This window comes from Eutrigla gurnardus, assembly GCF_963514095.1.
Source record: "Eutrigla gurnardus genome assembly, chromosome: 12".
Classification (NCBI taxonomy): domain Eukaryota; kingdom Metazoa; phylum Chordata; class Actinopteri; order Perciformes; family Triglidae; genus Eutrigla; species Eutrigla gurnardus.
In genome coordinates, this window is record NC_139926.1 from 27,949,189 (window position 1) to 27,972,017 (window position 22,829).

Sequence of the window (22,829 nt, forward strand, 5' to 3'; positions counted from 1 at the left end):
TACACTTCCACACATAAGCTTTCCTCATTAATTCCATCTAAAATATCTATTTTATATTCATGTGAAAACATCTCCTACAAACAACTAGATTTATTCAGGTTCTCCCCACAAACTTCATTTTACAAGATCGGATTTGAAGGTCAAAACAGATTTGCTGTTTACAATGTGGATTGGCAAGCATGAAAGCCGTTCAAATCATATATTTTTACTGAATATCGATCAATTAAGATCAGTGGGTGATCACACAGGTATCCTTAACCGCAAGCCTAGGGGCTAGAGACTTGGCTTTTCTATGGGGTGATCTATGGGGATTTAAATTAAATTATGTATAAAGTAACAGTGGAACACTTGAAAACTATGTCTGTCTGTCTTTGCTCCAACTGCATTTCGTTGCTACTAACAATGACAAATAAAAACTGAACTGAGAGGACTACAATTTCATACAGAGGACAGTGTTCAAAGACCGCCTCCAGAGGAGGTCTCAGTACGGTTTTGTTGAAGACTGTCCTCTTAACATGATTGTTTCTATCATTTGTATAGTAACTCCTGGGCAGCCTCAGACGCCTGAGGTGAATATCATCACCAAGACCACCATGGTGGTAGAATGGGACAAACCAGTAGCAGACGGAGGCAGCACCGTGACAGGCTACTACCTGGAGCGACGTGACAAGAAGAGCTTACGCTGGATCAGGGTTTACAAAGACCCTGTTACTGGCATCAAACAGACCGCCTACCATCTGACAGAGGGAAACGAGTACCAGTATCGCATTTGTGCAATTAACAAGGCCGGAGAGGGACCGTTCTCTGACGCGTCAGACTTCTACAGGGCTGCTGACCCAGTTGGTAGGTGGTCTAACATTCACAGATGTCCAACAAACACAAGAAAGATGAATATACAGCCCCATAAAACAAATACATGTTGCTTACAGATCCACCAGATGAGCCTTGCAAGCTGAAGGTGGTGGACTCCACCAAGACCTCCATCACCTTGGGCTGGTCCAAGCCAGAATGGGATGGAGGCAGTGTGGTCACCAGCTATGTAGTGGAGAAGCTGGATGAGGGAGAGACAGAATGGACTGAGATCACCTACAAGGGAGAAGTCAAGACAACAGAATACACAATTCACGACCTGAAACCAGCCATCAACTACTTCTTCAGAGTCTCTGCTGTCAACTGTTCTGGACGTGGCGAGCCTCTGGAGATGACCGAGCCTGTGCAAGCGAAGGATATCCTGGGTAAATCACTGCTATTGAAATATGTTCAGTAGGAAACATGTATATCTAGTCTGGTTGTTACATTGCACATATATATGGGAGCAGCAGCAGCAGCTCAGTTCATGGGGACTTGACTTGGAAACTGCAGGGTCACCGGTTCAAGTCCTCGGACAGACAGAAGACAGACTTCTGCTTACCTCAGCTGCAAGACTGAGGATTATGTCACAGCCATCTTCCAGAAACAGCGTGATGTTTTACATAAGATAAATGTGGACTTCTTTAAAAATGTGGACTGGTAGCTGGGGAGGTGTTGGTTCACCTCCTGCACTGTGTGCTTCTTTGTACAATGTGTGACCCTGTCTGTTTGTCCTGATTTCCACAGAGGAAGCCCAGATCGACTCGGACGTGGCCATGAGAACTCACTACATAGTGAAGGCTGGTAAGGATGTGGAGCTGTCTGTCCCCCTGAAGGGGAGACCTGCTCCCACTGCTTCCTGGAGTAAGGGAGAAGAATGCATCGATCGGGACCCCAGATATGAGTTCCACCACTCTGATGTGACCACAGTTCTTGTTTTGCGTGAGGTGACCAGGCTGGACACCGGAAAGTACACAGTGAAGATAGAGAATGGTGTGGGAGAGCCAAAGACTCTTACCCTGTCCGTGAAGGTGCAGGATACTCCAGCTCAGTGCAGGAACCTAGTTCTGAAGGATGTCACCCGTGGAAAGGTGACTCTCTGCTGGGAGCCACCGCTCCTCGACGGTGGGGCTGAAATAACCAACTACATTGTTGAGAGGAAGGACTCCTCCAAGAGGACTTTCTCTGCAGTAACAAACAAATGCACAGACACAACATACACGATTGAAGACCTCTCCGAGAAGACGTCCTTCTTATTCCGTGTGTTGGCAGAGAATGAGAATGGTGTTGGTGATCCATGTGAGACACTTGAGGCTGTGAAGGCAACAGAGACTCCAGGACCAGTCAAGGAGGTTTCTATGAAGGATTCTTCAAAGACCTCGATCACTCTGCAGTGGCTGAAGCCCGATTACGATGGCGGCAGCATCATCTCTGACTTTGTTATTGAGAAGAAGCTCAAAGACCAGGAGTGGTCTTTGGGAGGAACCAGTCGACAGTGTGCGTTTGAAGTCAAGAATCTCAAGGAGCATTCCGACATGTTCTTCAGAGTTGCCGCCAGGAATGAGAAGGGACAGGGTGACTTTGTTGAGATTGGGCCTATCAAGGTCATTGACTACATCATCACACCTGAGGCAAGCCTTGCAGAGTACCCAAGTGGCTCCATCAATATCCGACTGGGTCACAACGTGCACTTGGAGTTGCCATACGTAGGTAAACCCAAACCTTCTATTCTGTGGCTGAAGGACAACCTCCCACTGAAGGGGAGTGACCAAATCCGCTTCAAGACGACAGAAGACAAAGCCACTCTGATGATTAAGAATGTGAAGAAGGAGAATGAGGGTAAATACACCCTGACCCTCGATAATAAAGTCAACAGAAGATCCTTCCACATCCATGTCATCACACTTGGACCACCATCAAAGCCTGTTGGACCAATCCGCCTGGATGAGGTGAGAACTGAGAGCATCATGATCTCCTGGGATGAACCCAACGACGACGGTGGTGGATACATCACCTGCTACAGCGTAGAGAAGCGGGACACCTCCCAGTCTGACTGGAAGATGGCCTGTTCCAGTCTGGAGGGTACTCAGTTCAAGGTCCCCAACCTGGTCAAGGGAGTCCAGTACCAGTTCAGAGTGTGTGCTGAGAACAGATATGGTGTCAGCGAGCCTCTGACCTCACAGATGGTCATTGCCAAACACCAGTTCAGGCCTCCGGGTCCACCAGGCAAACCTATCATATACAACGTCACCAATGATGGCATGAGCATCCAGTGGGAGCAGCCTATCTATGACGGCGGGACCCCGATCCAGGGCTTCCATGTGGAGAAGAGGGAAAAGAACAGCATCATGTGGCAGAAGGTGAACACTGTGCTGATCAAAGAAACAGATTACAGGATCCTTGAGCTCATTGAAGGCCTTGAGTACTCCTTCAGAGTCTACGCCCAGAACGATGCTGGCTTCAGCCGAATGAGTGACGAAAGCAAGCCGACCATGGCTGTCAGTCCTGTTGGTGAGTTCAGACAGTCACATTACTTTGTTTGTTAAGAATCAAGAGAACATAAATGAATTCCAGCTCAAATAGAATAATACAGGTATAAAATATGAAGTTAAATGATGAACAAAGGATGTAAATCACTTAATCCTTGATATATTCTGAAGGTGATAGTACAGTGGTGCTGAGTTCAGGTCTGAGTCCAGGACTACACCAATATTTCTGGTCTTGGTGTGTGGTGACTTTAATCATTCCTCCTTGACTCCAAAAACAACTACCTGAGTTGTATCTTTGTTTAATTGAAGGAAATTCTGGTCCATCCAATAGTTGATTTGTTCAGTGCATTAACTGGGTGATTGTATTGGACCCCTGGTGATGTGGTTATGTAGATGTGTTTGTCATCTCCATTATTATGGTAACTTAATTTAAAATCTAATCATTTAGTCATTTCTGTTTCACTAGAATAAAAGCAATTTGGCAGAATTAAGTTGAAAGATGCCCCTGATGTGTTTCAGACCCTCCCGGCCAGCCAGACTACACCGATGTGACGAGTGACTCGATCACGCTGAAATGGGATGCACCCAAACGCGACGGTGGCAGTAAGATTACCAGCTACAGCCTTGAGAAGCGCCAAGGACAGGGCCGCTGGTTCAAGGCCAACTTGACTGATGTACACGACTGCCAATACACCGTCACTGGGTTGGCGATGAACGAACGCTACGAGTTCAGAGTCACTGCCAGGAACGCCATTGGCGTGGTCAGTCCTCCCTCCAACTCCTCTGGCTTGATTGTTGTCAGAAGTGAGAACGGTGAGTCGTGACAGAACTAGGAGGGGGGGAACGTCAGGACTGATGAGGGTTCATCATGTTTGTCATTCAACGTTGAGTACATGTGAAGCAATGTTCTGTACTAACGCATTCCCTTCTTCCATGAAAACCAGCTTCACCAATTATTGAGTTTGGTGCCGAGTACTTTGAGGGTTTGACGGTCAAGGCGGGAGACAACATCAGGCTGAAGGCGAATATCAATGGACGTCCCGTTCCCACAGTCGTCTGGTATAGAGACGGTGTGGAGGTCACCAAGAAGATGATGGACATCATCAATGTAGCTGGATCCAGCACCCTGTTTGTTAGGGATGCTGACCGGACACACCGTGGCCTCTACACTGTGGAGGCCACAAACGGATCGGGAGTCAAGAAGGAGAACATCCTAGTTCAAGTCCAAGGTACGCAGTTTATAATAATAATTTTTAAAGGTCACGCCTGCACACAGTTCATTCATTGACATTTCATCCTGCTTGGATCTTCATCACTTCTGCTTGAATAAAGGAAGAAGAGGTGATTTAAATATCCTCATTCAAAGTTCATATTTTTTCAGGTCTGAATCTATAGTATGAGATGAAAAATATTTTATTTGTATATATTTTTCCGTAGGTGATGTAATTTCTGCTATATCTTCTGATATTGTTTGATTTGTGATGATGAATATGACAAATGTTGGAAATAACATTATAATATTTGGTACTATGGTGTTTATATCAGTTTGTGGTGTCTTGGATGAACCAGCCTGCCATGCATTGTGTGCATGTAGGATAAATCAATAAATATTTAAATCAATAAATCGTGACATGAGGGAGTGTTCAAGCCGAGTACCTCCGTTAGTTGCGTCTGATTTATCTCTCTAACTGTGATCTCACACACCTGTGTCATGCAGACACACCTGGGGAGGCAGTGGGACCCATCACCTTCAGCAACATTTCAGAGGGGAAGTGCTCCCTGACGTGGAACCCACCAGAGAACGACGGCTGCTCGGAGATTACGCATTATGTCATTGAGAAGCGCGAGACTGCCAAGATCTCCTGGGCTTTGGTGTCTGATGAATGCAAAGAGTGCAGCTTCAATGCAACCAAACTCATAAAGACCAATGAGTACCAGTTCAGGGTCTCTGCTGTGAACAAGTTTGGAGTTGGCAGACCTTTGGAATCCAGCCCCATCATTGCACAGATGCAGTACAGTAAGTGGAAAGTTGGTTGTTATTTAATTCAATTTCAATTTCAGATTTCAGTGTTTTGCAAACATTGCACTAATCTGTCCAAACTGTTCCCCTCAGCTACTTCGGATGCTCCTGGTACTCCGGATGCTACCGAGGTGACAGGAGAGAGCATCACCCTGTCCTGGACTGCCCCCACATCTGATGGAGGAAACCCCATTCAGTATTACCTCATCGAGAAACGAGAAAAGAAGACTGTCAGGTTCTACAAGGTGATGACCAAGAAGCCCATTGTGGAATGTGCTCACAAGGTGCTCCACCTGTCAGAGGATGTGGAATACGAGTTCCGTGTCATGGCGGTGAACGACGCCGGCATCGGAGCTCCTAGCAACATCTCTCTTCCCATCAAAGCTGCCGAGCCGAAAGATATTCCTTGTGCTCCGTCTGTGGTCTGTGTGTGCGACTCCACCAACACCTCAATCAGCCTGGAGTGGTCCAGACCTGCAGATGATGGAGGCATGGAGATCCTGGGCTACATCGTGGAGATGGTGAAGGGAGAAGACACCGAATGGAAGAGAGTCAATGAGGAGCTGGTGGCAGAAACAAACCACACAGTGACCGGTCTACAGTCAGGAGCTGACTACAAGTTCCGTGTAGCAGGTGTCAATCACGTGGGCAGAGGCGATTACCAGGAGATTCCTGAGCCAGCTCAGGCTGTGGACAGGCTGACTCCTCCACAGGTGGACATCGACGCGACCTTCAAGCAGACACACATTGTCAAGCCTGGAGGTTCAGTGTGCTTGGGCATTAACTTCAGAGGAAAGCCAGTTCCCACTGCCACCTGGGTGAAGGAGGAAGGAGAGCTTGGTGCCATGTCAGAGGTCACGACTTCAGACGGCTACAGTTCTTTAAGTATTGAAAACTGCTCTAGAAATGATACAGGCAAATACACCGTTAACCTGGAGAATGCTAGTGGCAGCAAGGCCGTAACATTCACTGTAAAAGTGATGGACACTCCTGGACCGCCACAAGCCGTGGCCTTCAAGGAGGTGTCCCGAGGCTCAGTCACTGTCATTTGGGAGCCGCCTATCAATGACGGTGGAGCACGAATCCATCACTATATTGTTGAGAAGCGCGAGGCTAGCCGCCGCACATGGCAGCAGGCTGATGGCAAGTGCACTAAGTGTATCCTGAAGATCCAGGATCTGTTGGAAGGAGTGCCGTACTTCTTCAGGGTCTCAGCCGAGAACCAGCACGGTTTAGGTGAGGCGTTCGAGCTGACGGAGCCTGTCATCGCCACTGCTGCGCCAGCATCTCCAAAGAGACTGGACATCCTGGACACCACAGACAACTCTGTTTCACTGGGCTGGCTGAAACCAGAGCATGACGGTGGCAGCCGCATCCAGTGTTACATCCTTGAGGCCAAGCCAAAGGGTGCAGACAAATGGATGGTGGTTGGCAGCACCACGCATCTCACCTATGTGGTTGAAAAGCTCAACAAGGGTGATGAGTATGACTTCCGTGTGAAGGCCAAGAATGAATCTGGCAGCAGCGCGCCCAGGGAAACTCTGACTTCTGCACTGGTCAAAGAACCTCACATCGAACCTGCTGCTGACCTTAGTGACATCTCCAACCAGCTCATCACCTGCAGCTCTGGCAGAACATTCATCATTGATGTTCCCATCAGTGGCAGACCTGCTCCTAAGGTCACCTGGAAGCTGGAAGAGATGAGGCTAAAGAACTCCGATAGAGTCTCCATCCAAACCACCAAGGACAGAACCAGCATCTCCGTCAAGGAAGCCATGAGAGGAGATGGTGGTAAATATTACCTGACTCTGGAGAACGTGGCAGGAGCCAGGACCTTCACTGTTGCTGTTAATGTCACAGGTAGACCCAGTCCTCCAACTGGACCCATCGAGATCTCAGCCATCACCTCTGTGTCCTGCGTCATGAACTGGCAACCACCAGAGGATGATGGCGGCATGGAAATCACTAACTACATCGTGGAGAAGCGTGAGTCCGGCTCCACCGCCTGGCAGCTGATCAACTCCAGCGTAAAGCGCACAACTCTCGACATCAGTCACCTGACCAAGTACATGCAGTACACATTCAGGGTGTCTGCCGAGAATCGCTTTGGTGTCAGCAAGTCCACCGAGTCTGAGACGATTGTTGCAGAGCATCCTTTCAGTAAGTTCTACTCCAAAGACTAACATTTGAATTTATTCACAAATTGAACATTTAGAAGATGCTTGTAATCTTATATCTGTTATTGCTGCTATTCAGATGGTTCATTTGTGTAAACATGTCTTCTGTTGAATCAGGTTGGCATTTAAGTGATTGTGACACAATGACACAATCGTTTTTTGTTTTTTTTATCACAGCACCTCCTAGTCCACCAACAAGGCCTTCAGTCAGCAATGTCACTGCTAATGCAATGACCCTCAAATGGGAGGAGCCATACCACGATGGTGGAAGTCAGGTGACAGGCTACTGGATTGAGAAGAAGGAGAGGAACAACATCCTGTGGGTCAGAGAGAACAAGATCCCTTGCTTTGACTGCTACTGCAGGATAGAGAGCCTTGTTGACGGTCTGGAGTACCAGTTCAGGGTTTACGCCATGAACAGTGCTGGACTGAGCAAAGCTAGTGAGGCCTCTAAGGGAGCAGTTGCTCAAAACCCAGTTGGTGAGTTTTAGCACAGATCAGAATATCCAGTATTGTTTTTGTTTACACTCCATTGCGCTACCATATCTGATCTGTTCTTTAGATCCACCAAGTAAGGCAGAAGTCACAAATGTTACAAGAACCACTGTCTCCCTCAAATGGTCGTCTCCCCTGTACGACGGTGGCAGTCCTATCGTGGGCTACATCATCGAGCGTAAGCCGTACACTGTTACTGGTGAAGGACGCTGGCTGAAGTGTAACTACACCAACGTTACGGACACGTTCTACACCGTTACTGCCCTGGGAGAAGGAGAACCCTATGAGTTCAGAGTCATTGCCAAGAACGCCAACCAGGTCTTCAGCTTGCCCTCCGAGTCCACTGGCTCTGTTCAGTGCAAGACCGACTTTGGTAAGATCTGTGACCAAGTCTTACACTGTCTCATATTTCCTTTTAAGTAATGAGAGCAACATCTAAAATTAACTAATTGTTCACATAATAGAGTCCCAGCAGGAGTCCAATCTTGTCCATAACTCGTTTCATAACCATGTTCCCTTTTTCCGGCCAACAGAGCCTCCAAAGGCCCAGCTAGACAGCAAACTCCTGTCTGAGACTGTGAGGGTCAGGGCTGGTTCAGACCTGGTTCTGGATGCTGCAGTGGGAGGCAGACCTGACCCCAAGGCGTCCTGGTCAAAGGGCAACAGGGATCTAGAGATGTGTGAAAAGTACCACCTCCAGTACACCCCCACCAAGGCCATGGCCATCATCAAGTTCTGTGATAGAGACGACACTGGAAAGTACATCCTCATGGTCAGGAACGTCAGCGGAACCAAGACTGCTGAGGTCAACGTCAAAGTGCTTGGTAAGTTAGAGGGCCAGGTCTTTCAGCATTACAGACCCCATCTAAAGAATTGGTCATCCTAAGAGAATAACGATGAGTAAACCTGTTCCTTCCAGACACCCCTGGAGTATGTGAAGGCTGCATTGAAATCAGCAACGTCACAGTGGAGTCGTGCACGTTGAGCTGGAAGCCTCCTCTGGAGGACGGCGGCGACGACATCTCCCACTACATCGTGGAGAGGCGAGACACCAACAGACTCAACTGGGTCATCATGCACGCCGAGTGCAAGGAGCTGACCTGCAACATCACCGGACTGTTCAAGAACACAGAGTACCTGTTCAGAGTCCAGGGGGTCAACAAATACGGAGCTGGAGTCCGCCTGCAGTCAGAGCCGATGGTCGCCAGAAACACTTTCAGTAAGAAAATCAAACAGATGCTGCTCTGTTAATCTTCAAACAATGTAACCACTAAGTTGAAAGCAAGAACAATCTACTGAAAACTATTAGACTTCCTTTTTTTAACCTATAACACTGTATTTCCTCCAGCCGTTCCATCTCCACCTGGTGCTCCAGAGATCCTGGCATCAGGGAAGGACTTCGCCACCATCGAGTGGCTGAAACCAGAGAGTGACGGGGGCAGCCCACTGATCCACTACCTGGTAGAGAGGCATGAGAGAAAGAGTGCCCGCTGGGTGAAGGTAAACCGGGATGGAGCCCATCTGGACACCATGCTGAAGGTGTCCGGTTTGACCGAAAGAAACATCTACCAGTTCAGAGTGACGGCCATCAATAAGGCCGGAGAGAGCGAAGCCAGCGAGGTTTCTCTCTATGTCGTCTGCAGAGTGCCGACATGTAAGTCCAGATGGTTCTAAATGTCCAACATTAAATGCAGATGAAGAGTTGTTGATTGATTCATTTGAATTCTACATATTTTCTTATAAATACAGTTACTGACCTCTACTGGTTGAAACTCATCTGGAGTCAGGTGACTTATATGGAGGCAGCTTTAGTCATCAAGCTCCTTCCTGTCAGCACATAATTAGTCAACAACACTGATTCACCAGACTTTAAAATATTCTGATGGTTTAGTTTCACAGTAAAGAGCAAAAAGTTCTGTGCTTTGATTTTGTACATTCGTTATAGAAAATTAGCGATAAATGCGACGGGGCGAATCTCTTTGCTAACCTAGAGGCACTTCAGCCAAACATCTGGAGTTTAGTTACTCTTTAAATGAGGCAACAATGTCACTAGATCCTTATAGATATCACATCTTCCTTCCAGGCACCCCCGCTCCTCCTTCTATCCCTCGTATCACTGACACCCACGGCGACAGCATCAGCTTGGCTTGGTCCCGCCCCGTGGAGGACGGAGGGTCTGATGTAATAGGCTACGTCCTGGAGATGCAGGAAGCTGGAGCAGAGGAATGGAAAAAAGCACACGAGAAGACGTTGCGTACTACAGAGTACGTGGTGGCTGGACTTTCAGCAGGCAAGAAGTACTGCTTCAGAGTGGCTGGAATCAACCTCAACGGCACAGGAGACTTCAGTGAACCGTGTGCTGAGACCGAGCCGGTGGAGAGGATTGGTGAGTCCGTTGGAAAAGCATGAACTGATCACAAATACCTGAGATATTCAAGGAAGAGATGAGTTATAGCAGATATGTCCTATTTAACTGCTTTACAAAGAAAAGGCTGGACATTTACAAAAACTGGGTTCAAATTTGGTTTCACTCAATATTCACAAATATTAAAGCAAGGTTTTCATGATGTGGTGACAGTTAAATTGCCACATTGCGAGCCATATATAAATTATCCCACTGTCACACAGAAACTCCGGACTTTGAGCTCCACGATGACCTGAAGAAGACCATCTGCCTGCGTGCCGGTGGATCCCTGCGCCTGTTGGTGAACGTCAGCGGTCGTCCAGTTCCTGTCATCACCTGGACCAAGCCTGGTGTCGACCTCCACAATCGAGGCTTCATCGATGTCAACAACACGTCCACCACGCTCATCATCGACAGGGTCCACCGCTACGACGCTGGCAAATACACGCTGGTCGCAGAGAACTCTGCTGGGAAACAGGAAGTCAACATTCTGGTCAAGATCTATGGTAAGTTGATGAAGTATCAAAGACCTGAAGTCACATATTACATAGGGTTTTGTATTTGTGACACGTTGGATAACATTGTGATTTGCTGTGATAGAGTAACATTTGAAATTTTTTTTAGATACTCCTGGACCAACTGGAGCGATCAAGATCAAGGAGCTGACTAAGGAGTCTACAACCATTTCATGGGAAGCCCCAACTGTGGATGGCGGTGCACCTGTTAACAACTACATCATTGAGAGGCGTGAGGCCTCCATGAGAGCCTACAAGACTGTCACCTCCAAGTGCAGTAAGACATCCTACAAGATTGACGGACTGATGGAGGGCATGTTGTACTATTTCCGGGTCCTTCCTGAGAACATCTACGGTATTGGCGAGCCCTGTGAGACTCCCGACGTGGTCCTCGTTTGCGAGGTGCCTCTGCCGCCACACAAGCTGGAGATGATCGATGTCACAAAGAGCACCGTCACCCTCAGCTGGGAGAAGCCTGAGCACGATGGTGGAAGCAGGCTGACAGGCTACGTTATCGAAGCCTGCAAGTTTGGCACCGACAAGTGGATGAAGGTGGCAACAATGAAGACAACGGACTTTGAGCACACCATCGAGAAGCTGAATGAGGGCGAGCAGTACTTGTTTAGAATCCGAGCAATCAACAGCAGAGGAGCCAGCGAGCCCAAAGAGCTTCTCACTGCCATCACTGTCCAGGAACAGAGAGGTAAACAACTAAAACACTGCACCATGTCAATCTTCAGCTATTTAAAGGGCAAGACCAGTGTTACTACACGTCATCATCCATCGACAACATTGCCCACCTAGTTTGCTTTATTACTGAGATAGTGTGTTTGTTTGTTTACATTTCTCCAGAATTAATAAACATTCCAGAATGTTCCTGAAAATTGTTGTCAAGTTTAGTTAAAACTAACCTCGTCGTTAAAATCCTTCTAGCTCAAACTCAGTTATAAAGTCAAAGTTCCTTGTGCAGGAAGTAAGAAGAGTGTGAGCTTGTTATTGAGGTGTAAATGAGACTCTCTTGAACTTGATATTACTGGCTAGCTCCACCCTGGCCACTTACGGAAACCTGAAGCAGCCGACATTGTCAAGTGAACCCAGAACTCCCTCAACGTGTGAATCAGACTAATCATTATTCATTTATTGTTCACATTTTTGCAACTCTTCTTTTTCTTCCCAGTTATGCCCATGGTGGACTTCACCAGCATTCCTCAGAAGGTTGTCAACGTTCTGGCCGGCAAGACTCTGGAGTTGGACCTGCCTCTTGTTGGCAGGCCTCCTCCAGTCTGCTCCTGGTACTTCAGAGATAACAAGATGAAAGTCACAGATCGTGTCAAAATCAAGAGCACTGGCAAGTTCTCCAAGCTGACAGTGTCTGACACCACTATTGACGACACCGGTGACTACAACCTGGAGGTGAAAAACACCGTCGGGGTTATCACCGAGGTCATCAAGGTCATCATCCTCTGTAAGGAACCATCCATACCATCCTTTGTTCTAGTTGTTTTATTAAGTATGCTTATCAAGAGAACTTGCCAGTCAAGTTGACTGTAGCCATTCATTCTTTCAATCCCCTTTTACTAGCTAAACCTGACGAACCACAGGGACCCATCAGGTTTGATGAGGTCGATGCAACCACCGTAAGCTGCAGCTGGGATCTTCCATCTCGAGATGGTGGCGCTCCCATCAGTGGCTACGTGGTGGAGCAGCGTGATGCTCACAGACCCGGCTGGGTGCCCGTCTGCGACTCTGTTAGTCGACCAACCTTCAAGTTTGAGAACCTGAATGAGGGAGATGAGTACGTCTTCCGAGCAGCTGCCATTAATCGCTATGGCACCGGAGAGTTCCTGCAGTCTGAGATCGTCACCTGCAAGAGCTTGAAGAGTAAGACTTCAGTTAAGGTTACACATTTAGCTGACACAGGAGTATGCCAGCATATGTATGGTAAAATGTTTCACCTTCTCCACAGATGTGCCTGGACCTCCTGGCCGTCCAACCATCTTTGATGTTTCTCGTGACGGTATGACCGTTGCTTGGAACCCACCGGAGGAAGACGGTGGCCTTGAGGTTTCTGGATACATTATCGAGCGCAAAGAGGTCCGATCTGACAGATGGGTGCGCGCCAACAAGAATCCTATCACCATGACCAGATACAGATCGACAGACATGATTGAAGGCCTGGAGTATGAACACAGGATCACTGCTATCAATGCCAGAGGAATGAGCAAACCAAGTCTGCTGTCCAAACCAGCAGTGGCGACAGATCCTGTCGGTAAGAGAACAAATTCAAAGAAGGCCTTGTTATATTAACATTTTAAGATCAAACTGAATTCATAGTTCAGTTGGGTGCTATCAATTCCTTAAAAAGGCTAACACAGACTCATTATATCTTATACTGACATGCTCCTCTTCGCCACTCAGATCCACCGGGGTGTCCTCAGAACCCGAGAATCACAGATACAACCAAATCCTCCGTGTCACTGGCCTGGAGTCCTCCCGATGACGAGGGAGACGCGAGGGTGGACGGTTACCTGATTGAGATGCAGAAGGCCGGAACCATGGCTTGGATCAAGTGCAACACTACACCATCTTTAATCTGCGAGTACACACTCACCAAAATGCCACAAGGAGAGGAGTTCAAATTCCGTGTGATGGCCTGCAATGCTGGCGGCTCCGGAGAGCCTGCCGAGGTTCCTGGAACGGTCACTGTGACCGAGATGCTCGGTAAGCATACAGATGTTACTAATTAACTGATCACTTGTATTTGTTAAGTAATTTAGAATAAAACTGACTTTTGTGACGATCATTATCCTCCAGAATCTCCTGACTTTGACCTGGAGCTCAAATACAAAGATGTGTATGTGGTTCGCCACGGAGGCGTGGTCAGACTCTCTGTGCCCATCAAGGGTAAACCTCATCCCACCTGCAAGTGGTGGAAGGATGGCAGTGCAGTCTCCCCCAAGGCCATGATCGCCTCCACAGAGGATGCCAGCGAGCTTGTGATCAAGGGAGCCGAGAGGAGTGACTCTGGCGTCTACGACCTCCTGCTGGAGAACAGCGTTGGCAAGAAGAAGGCCCAAATCAAGGTGAAGGTCATCGGCCGCCCAAGCGCTCCAGAGGGACCATTGGACTTTGAGGAGATCCAGGCAAACTCTGTCAAGTTGTCTTGGAAGACGCCCACGGATGACGGTGGCTCAGAGATCCTGGGTTACATCGTAGAAAGGCGCGAGGCAGCCAGACATGCCTGGTACACAGTGGACTCTAGAGTGACAGACACACAGCTGCTTGTCAAGGGCCTGAAGGAAGGAACAGAGTACCACTTCAAGGTCACGGCTGAGAACTCCTTCGGTATCAGCGCCTCTCTGAAGTCAGAGCAGCCACTGGTACCCAAGACTCCTCTCTGTAAGTATTCCTCTTCTTCAGCCTAAAGTGCCTTTGAACACTATGAGACCATTCAGTAATGATCTGCATTCTTCAAACCAGGTCCCCCTGAGCCTTCAAGCACCCCACCAGAGATCATGGATGTCACCAAGAGCTCCGTGGCACTGGCCTGGTCCAGACCAAAGGACGATGGTGGTTCTACCATCACTGGCTACTTTGTTGAGTACAAGGTGGTGTCCACTGAGACATGGTCCCGACACCAGACCAAGATCACCTCCACGATGTTTACTCTGCCCGGACTCATGCCTGACTCAGACTACCAGTTCCGCATTGTTGCTGTCAATGACATCGGCGAGGGCCAGGCCAGTCCTGTGTCCGACCCCGTCACATGCAAGGATCCATTCGGTGAGTCTCCATCACCGATTACTCCATACTATAAAAGTAACTATTAGGGTTGATGTAGTTCTCTTCAGTCAATAAGTTGATCAACACAACTTCCACATTCTCATATATCTATATTCTCACTCTGGGAAGTTTTACAGACATCAGAATAAAAAAGAGGCAGTGGTTATTATTAGTTATTTTAATTAAGTTGTGTTGTTTCTTTCCTTCCAGACAAGCCAAGTCAACCAGGCGAGATCGACACAGTGAATGTGACAAAGAACTTCATCAGCATCCGCTGGCAAACTCCAGAGTGTGATGGTGGAAAGGAGGTGTTGGGCTACTGGGTGGAGTACAGGAAGTCCATTGAGAGCACTTGGAAGAAGTGCAACAAGGAGAGACTGAAGGAAAAGGAGTTCACCATGCCCGGACTGGCTGAGGCCACGGAGTATGAGTTCAGGGTGTTTGCTGAGAACGAGACGGGGATGAGTAGACCTCGTAGGACCGCCACATGCATCAAGACCAAACTGAGTGGTGAGAACACTGATATATACTGTGTGAAATGTATTTTTAAGCAGTTAGCCAAGTTGAGTAACTTTACTATGAGGCACATGTATCCTAACTGTATCCTTGTTTTGTACAGTTGAAACTAAACCTGGCCTGAGGAAGGAAATGGATGAAGTAACGACCAAGCTTGGCCAGCCTGCGGTCATGAAGTGCCAGATTATTGGTAGACCTGTCCCTGATATCAAGTGGTATCACACCGGCAAAGAGATTGTCGAGTCACGCAAGTACGAGATGAGCTCTGACGGACGCAACCACTCGCTGTCTATCATGACGGATCAGCAGGAGGATGAGGGAGAGTACACATGCAAGGCCTTCAACGATGCCGGAGAAGCCGAAACCACTGGCGTTCTGGTCTTGGAGGCTGCTGCATCCTTCCATCCTGACTACCCGCTGAAGGAAACCTACCATGCCGGCCTGGGATCCACGCTGCGCATCCACGCTGTCTACATTGGCCGTCCTGAGCCAAAGATCATGTGGTTGCATGGGGCAAAGACCCTGGAGAACACGGAGGACATCAGCATCGAGACCACCGAGCACTACACACACCTGGTGATCAAGAACGTGCAGCGCAGAATCCATGGAGGCAAATACAGGATCAGACTCCACAACCACTTCGGCAGGGCCGACACCGCTTTTAATGTGGAGATTTATGGTATGTCCGTCTGCATTTACTGCAACAAAAGTCATAGCATTACATTTTTAATAAATATGCAATACTTTTGTTTCCAGACAAACCTGACACACCTCAGGGTCCCATTGTGCTGGAAGCTCTCCTGAAGAACTCTGTCATCATCAGCTGGAAGGCTCCAAAAGACGATGGAGGCTGCATGATCACAAACTACATTGTGGAGAAGCGTGAAGACAAGGAGGGCACTGAGTGGGAACTGGTGTCCTCCTCAATCAATGGCATATCTTGCCGTGTGCCCAACCTCATTGACAGCGCCGGATACTTCTTCCGTGTATACGCCCAGAATCGCTATGGCAACAGCGAGCCATTGGAACTAACTTCTCCTATTCTTATCAAGTGCCAACTGGGTAAGTTTAATCTAATATGTGTTTCAAAATACTTGGTCCTGATCACCGAGATGCGACGCAAGAAAAATGTTGTCAACAAAACCAAGCTGTTTCTCTGTGGGACAGCATGCCTGGCATGTGCTCTTCTTCTCTTCTGTCTCACTTTTCTCACGGTTTTTAGATGCAAATAGAAGTTAAAATATTCTCAACTTTTCTGCACCACGAGCAGAGCCACGCCACTTGTCAGTGTCACAGTCGGCCTGGCAGCCAATAAATTGAGCAAGAGCCGGGCTACTTAACTCATTCCTTCCTGTTTTAGTGCCGTTAGATGTGGTAGCACGGACTAAGGGAAATGCAGACGAAGGGTTGATATTAGAGGTTTTTAAACAGTAATTGATAAATGCATGCATCTCATGCATACAACTATACTACATCAATTTACAGGTAAAGAGATACCTAGGTTCACTAAAAAAGTTCTGAAAGTTTCTATTTCTATATTCCTGTCCACAGAGAAACCATCACCACCTCTGTCGCCAGTTGTTTCTGCGATCACTAAGGATTCCTGCGTGGTTTCCTGGAGGCCTCCACTCAGTGACGGAGGCTCTAAGATCAAGAGCTACTGCCTTGAGAAGAAGCACAAGAAGGACAAGAAGGAATGGAGCGAATGGACTCCAGTGACGACAGACGAGATCAAGCAGACTGTGTTCTCTGTCAAGCGTCTGACCGAGGGCGTCGAGTGCATCTTCCGTGTGAAGTGTGAGAACTTGGGAGAACAGAGTGACTACAGCGAGACAACTGCCATCGTCCCAGCCACCGCAGTTGAGGTCCGAGCTCCCGCCTTCAAGGAGGAGCTGAGGAACATGAGCGTCAAGTACAAGAGCAACGCTACCCTCGTCTGCAAGATCACAGGGCAGCCCAAGCCTGTGATTAAATGGTTCAGACGAGGAAAAGAGATCCACTCGGATGGCAAGAAAATCAAGATACAGGAGTTTAAGGGTGGTTACCACCAGCTGGTCATCACAGAGGCTGATGAGGAGGACTCCACTGTGTACCAGATCAGGGCCACCAACCAGGGAGGCTCCATCTGTGCTACAATCTCTCTGGATGTTGAAGTCCCAGCCAAGATCAACTTACCCAAGAACCTGAAGGACAAGGAAGCCATCCCTGCCCTGCGTGGAGAAGTGGTCAATATCAAGATTCCTTTCAGCGGCAAACCAGATCCTGTCATCACATGGCAGAAGGGACAAGATCTTATTGATAGCAATGGCCACTACCAGGTCATCGTCACCAGATCCTTCACTTCGTTGGTGTTCACCAACGGAGTGGAGAAGAAGGATGCTGGTTTCTACATTGTCTGTGCCAAGAACAGATTCGGCATCGACCAACAGACCGTTGAGCTGGATGTAGCCGACGTTCCTGATCCTCCACGTGGTGTCAAAGCCAGTGACGTCTCAAGAGACTCGGTAACGCTGAACTGGGTGGCCCCAGCTAATGACGGGGGCAGCAGGGTCATTAGCTACATCATTGAGAAGTGCCCCACCACTGCTGAGAGGTGGGAGCGTGTTGTCCAGTCCCGGGACACCCACTACACTGTTATCAACCTCTTTGGAGGAACCAGCTATCAGTTCAGAGTCATCGCTGAGAACAAGTTTGGACAGAGTGCTCCGTCTGAGACCAGTGGACCCGTCATGACCAAGGAGGACAAATCAAGAGTTCTGCTCTACGACAGGGAGGTGGATGATAACGGACGTGTCCCCAGGGGCAAGGTTCACTCAGAAATTAAGAACATGCACAGCAAATATACCATTGCAGAGGAACTGGGCAGAGGTCAGTTTGGCATCATCCACCGCTGTGTCAACATCAGCTCTGAGAAGACCTACATGGCTAAATTCTTCAAGGTGAGAGGTGCAGATCAAGCGATAGTCAAGAAGGAAATTGCAACGCTAAATCTGGCCAAACATACCAACTTCCTTCTCCTCCATGAGTCCTTCGATAGCCCCGAGGAGTTGGTGATGATCTACGACTTTATCTCTGGCGCTGACATCTTTGAGCGCATCAGCACAGCTGAGTTTGAGTTTAATGAGCGTGAGATTGTCGCCTACATTCGGCAGATCTGCTCAGCTCTTGAGTTCCTGCACGCCGAAAGCTATGGACACTTTGATATCAGACCTGAGAATATCGTGTACACAACTCGAACCAGCTCTAATGTGAAGATAATTGAGTTGGGCCAGTCCATACACCTGACTCCTGGAGACCAGATCAAGCTCCAGTATACCACTGCAGAGTATGCTGCCCCTGAGATCCACCAGTGTGACATGGTTAGCGCTGTCACTGATATGTGGTCCGTTGGCGTCCTGGCCTATGTGCTCCTCAGTGGACTGAATCCATTCACAGCTGAAACCAACCAACAAATGATTGACAACATCTCGATTGCAGCCTACAGCTATGATGACAATTCCTTCAAGCAGGTCAGTGTTGAGGCACTAGACTTCACAGACCGCCTAATGACGAAGGACCGTAAGCATCGTATGACTGCTGCTGAGGCTCTGGCACATCCATGGCTGACCAAGCCTTCAGAGGAGATCAGCACCAGAGCAATCCAAACCAGCAGGCATAAGAGATACTACCAGTCTATGGTGAAGAAAGAGTGGCAAACTGTTGTCTCTGCAGCTCGTGTGGCCTCCGGCGGGTCCATCAGATCCCAGCGTGGTGTCTTCGTCGCCAAGGTGAAGATTGCGCCATTTGAACACGGTCCTGTTGGAGGCCAGATCGGTCACGCAGTGGTGAATGAGGGAGATAATGTGAAATTCAGCTGCAATATTGAAAACTATGATAGCACAACTGAAGTGACATGGTACTGTGGTGTCAGGCAACTTGAAGCTGGTGAAAAATATGAGATTGAGTATGAGGACGGCCTGGCTGTGATCACCATCAACAAGGTCACAAGAGCAGATGACGGCACTTACAGATGCAAGGTGGTGAATGAGTATGGTGAGGACAGTTCCTACGCAGAGCTGTTCATCAGTGGTGTACGGTCCTACCGGGACTTCTTCACCACTCGTGTGGTCAAGAAAACAAAGCGCAGAATCGACACTGCAAGAATGCTTCAGAAGCCACCGGAGTTCACCCTTCCTCTCTTCAACCACACAGCCTACATTGGTGAGGATGTACGCTTTGGCGTAACCATCACTGTTCACCCTGAGCCTCGTGTCATCTGGCACAAATCCGGACAGAAGCTCATCCCTGGGGAAGATGACAAGAAGTACACGTTCATCAGCGACAAGGGACTGTACCAGATGATTATCCACAAAGCTGACGATGAGGATGATGCAGAGTACAGCGTCGTGGCCCGTAACAGGTATGGTGACGACAGCTGCAAGGCTCGTCTTACTGTTGTTCCTCGACCTAAACCAGCTGACCTCACCTTGAGACCCATGTTCAAACGCCTGCTTGCTAATGTCGAGTGCAGGGAGGGCCAGAATATACGCTTTGAGATCAGAGTGTCTGGCCATCCCACATTGAAGTGGGAGAAGGACGGCATGCCTTTGGCATTTGGACCCTCTATTGAGGTTGTCCATGAGGGTCTGGATTACTTCATCCTCCATGTGAAAGACACTCTCCCCGAGGACTCTGGTGTGTACAGAGTCACTGCTACCAACTCTGCTGGATCTGCCAGTTGCCAGGCCAGCCTCAAAGTACAGCGTGTCACTCATGTAAAGAAGGAATATGAGATGAGTGAAAAGGAGAAGAAAGCAATTGCTGGAAAAGAGGCAATAGACAAAAAGGTGAGGCTGTCTCAGATTTTGTCCGACACTGTATTCACACCTCTACCACCGGCTGCAGTACAAGCTGTCAGAGAGGCCGCCACCATGTTTAAACCTGCCGTGAAGACTAAGAAGGGGGAGAAGACCGAGGCTGAGATACAGAAAGAAAAAGAGGAGAGGAAGAGGCGGGCGGATGAGAAGAGGCTGCGTATGCCCTATGACGTCCCAGCTCCTCGTGTCATTAACCCGGCAGTTCTCGAGGAGGACATGGAGATAAAACATTTCCAGCCATTCTCTGACATGAAGTGGTACAAGACACTAAGGGATCAGTACGAGTTTCCTGAGCCGATGGACAAAATCAAGCAGAAGCGGATGAAGCGGATCCGCCTCTCCAGGTGGGAGCAGTTCTATGAGGTGCCAATCAGGATCAAGGACCATTATAAGCCTAAGTGGCGCATCTCCTCCATGACTCAGGATGACTTGGAGACTGTGAGGCCTGCACGGCACCGCACTCCTTCCCCCGAAATGGAGGGCTACCAGAGGATCAGGAGGAGGTCCCTTGGGGATCTGTCCGACGAGGAGCTGCTGCTACCTGTCAATGAATACCTGTCAATGAAGAGAACTGAGGAAGAGCGGCTTCGTCTGGAGGAGGAGCTGGAGTACGGTTACTCTGCCTCTCCACCTAGCCTCAGCCCAGTTCGCTTTGAGCTGTCTCCCCTGCGTCCCTCATCTCCCAGAAAAGTCTACAGCGATGATGAAGAAGGAGAAGAAGTCCACAGATATGACTCCTACCGAATTCCATCCAAGTACGAGGCTGGCCCAAGTTTTGTTGACCTCCGCCAGCGTCACGACAAAGCCACGTACAAACCTCCGAGACAGGGGGTGTATGAAGAGAGAGAAGATCTAGAGCTTCTGCGCCCTCACAAAACCGCTCAGAGAATATCTTCTTACAAGAGTGAACTCAAGCGCATGGACTTTGAAGAGAAGACTCGAAGCATGAAGAAGGATACAACTATATCTGTTACAAAAGTCTCTGAGGACATTGAATCTGAGCACCTGAGATTGTTTACCTCAGAATATATTCCTAAACCAATCAAGAAGCTCCACATGCCTGAACCAGAGAGGAGGAGATCTCCGACCCTAGACAGGGCCACCAGGACTGACGTGACCCTCCCTAGAGTTGATTTTTCTTCCAGATATGAGGAGAAGAAGCAGGCTCTAAGATCAGAGAGAAAATCTGTGGAGAGGACCTTCACGGTGGTGACACAGGCTCCATTTAGCCTGGACCACGCCCCCCGTATTACCATCAGGATGCGCTCTCATCGCGTACCCTATGGGTCCAGCACCAAGTTCACGCTGAATGTCCAGTCAAAACCAGAGCTTGAGGTTCAGTGGTTCCACAATGGCAAAGAGATTCACAAGACCAGCAAATACCACATGACCAACATTAGCGGGGTTCTGACTCTCAAGATTAACAACTGTGTGACTGAAGATGCCGGCACTTACCGCGTGGTCTGCACTAATGCCAAAGGAGAGACTTCTGACTACGCCACACTGGACGTATCAGGAGAATATGCTGCCTTCTCTTCACTCCGCAAAGACGAGGAGCCTCCGTCCTCCCATCTACCAGAGATGACCAGAACAGAGGTGTATCATGTCTCCTCCTCTAAAACAACAGTCAAGGAAAGTGTGACTGAAAAAGTGAAAGAGGCCACCACTGTTGTTGAGATGAGAAGGGAGAGGCCGTCTGTTGCTGCCAAGATCCTGACCAAACCACAGTCCCTGACTGTGGAGGAGGGAGGCCTTGCCAGGTTTGAGTGTGACGTGGATGGAGAACCAACGCCCTCCATTACCTGGCTGCACGAAGGAGCAGTTATTGGTTCCTCTGCCCGTCTGCACATCGTCTCTACTCAGTTCAACTCCTCATTCGAGATCTCTGCTGTTGAGCGGTCGGATGAAGGCAGCTACACTCTGCTGGTGGAAAATGCTGGAGGCAAACAAGAGGCTCATTTCACCCTGACCATCCGCAAGACTGATTCCAGGGAGAAAGTTATCGCCAGAATCACCTCCCCAGAGGCCAAGTCCCCTGAGCCAGTCATGTCCCCTCAGAGAGTCAAGTCCCCTGAGCCAATCAAGTCCCCTCAGAGAGTCAAGTCTCCATTCTCACCAAAGTCACCAACACCAAAGTCCCCAGGACCGAAGTCCCCTACTCCGAAATCCCCAACTCCATCCGAGAGGGAACGGATGACTTCTCCAATCAAGTCACCAAAGAGAGTGATGTCACCAACCGTTGAAAGGAAGCCATCCTTCTCTGTCGGGCTGAGCGACGTCACTGCAGCCCCCGACTCCATTGTCAAGCTCTCCGTGAAGGTGACCGGTGAGCCCAGACCTGCAATCTCATGGACGAAGGATGGAAAGGTAATTTATTATAATATTTGAGTATTCTACTCTTCATTTCAACTATTTACAGATATTAAAAAAAATGACATGTTTGTATTGCTTTAGTAACCGAATCATATCTTCGTCATTGCCAGGCTCTGTCTCAGGGAGGGAAGTATGAAATCTTTGAGGAGTCTGGCTCAGCGTATCTTGAGATCTATGAACTGGAGGACTCTGATGCTGGATTGTACAAGTGTACTGCTACCACCAGTGCTGGAGTAGCGTTAACAACCTGCACGGTGACTGTACGAGGTAAGACAAATCTGCTGGTTCATGACCTTGCAGCTCCAAGCATTCAAATTGTGTCCTTCCATAAACTCTTACATTCATTTCTGTT

General features: G+C 48.6%; 1 protein-coding gene across 2 annotated transcripts in view; it reads left to right on the top strand.

The window, feature by feature from the left end:
• ttn.1 (titin, tandem duplicate 1) overlaps positions 1-22,829 on the top strand; it is a 168,373-nt gene that overhangs the window by 142,039 nt on the left and 3,505 nt on the right. For both annotated transcript variants that reach the window (XM_084022712.1, XM_084022713.1), the window contains 26 exons: positions 541-843; positions 930-1,235; positions 1,597-3,360; positions 3,858-4,151; positions 4,283-4,567; positions 5,056-5,355; positions 5,452-7,518; positions 7,713-8,015; positions 8,098-8,403; positions 8,564-8,854; positions 8,950-9,249; positions 9,379-9,684; positions 10,114-10,416; positions 10,659-10,940; positions 11,059-11,652; positions 12,127-12,414; positions 12,531-12,830; positions 12,916-13,218; positions 13,368-13,670; positions 13,764-14,348; positions 14,430-14,732; positions 14,943-15,242; positions 15,352-15,927; positions 16,005-16,310; positions 16,800-22,471; positions 22,588-22,744. In XM_084022712.1, coding sequence (XP_083878838.1) covers positions 541-843; positions 930-1,235; positions 1,597-3,360; positions 3,858-4,151; positions 4,283-4,567; positions 5,056-5,355; positions 5,452-7,518; positions 7,713-8,015; positions 8,098-8,403; positions 8,564-8,854; positions 8,950-9,249; positions 9,379-9,684; positions 10,114-10,416; positions 10,659-10,940; positions 11,059-11,652; positions 12,127-12,414; positions 12,531-12,830; positions 12,916-13,218; positions 13,368-13,670; positions 13,764-14,348; positions 14,430-14,732; positions 14,943-15,242; positions 15,352-15,927; positions 16,005-16,310; positions 16,800-22,471; positions 22,588-22,744 — 17,097 coding nt within the window. The remainder of the gene's footprint in view (positions 1-540; positions 844-929; positions 1,236-1,596; positions 3,361-3,857; positions 4,152-4,282; positions 4,568-5,055; positions 5,356-5,451; positions 7,519-7,712; positions 8,016-8,097; positions 8,404-8,563; positions 8,855-8,949; positions 9,250-9,378; positions 9,685-10,113; positions 10,417-10,658; positions 10,941-11,058; positions 11,653-12,126; positions 12,415-12,530; positions 12,831-12,915; positions 13,219-13,367; positions 13,671-13,763; positions 14,349-14,429; positions 14,733-14,942; positions 15,243-15,351; positions 15,928-16,004; positions 16,311-16,799; positions 22,472-22,587; positions 22,745-22,829) is intronic.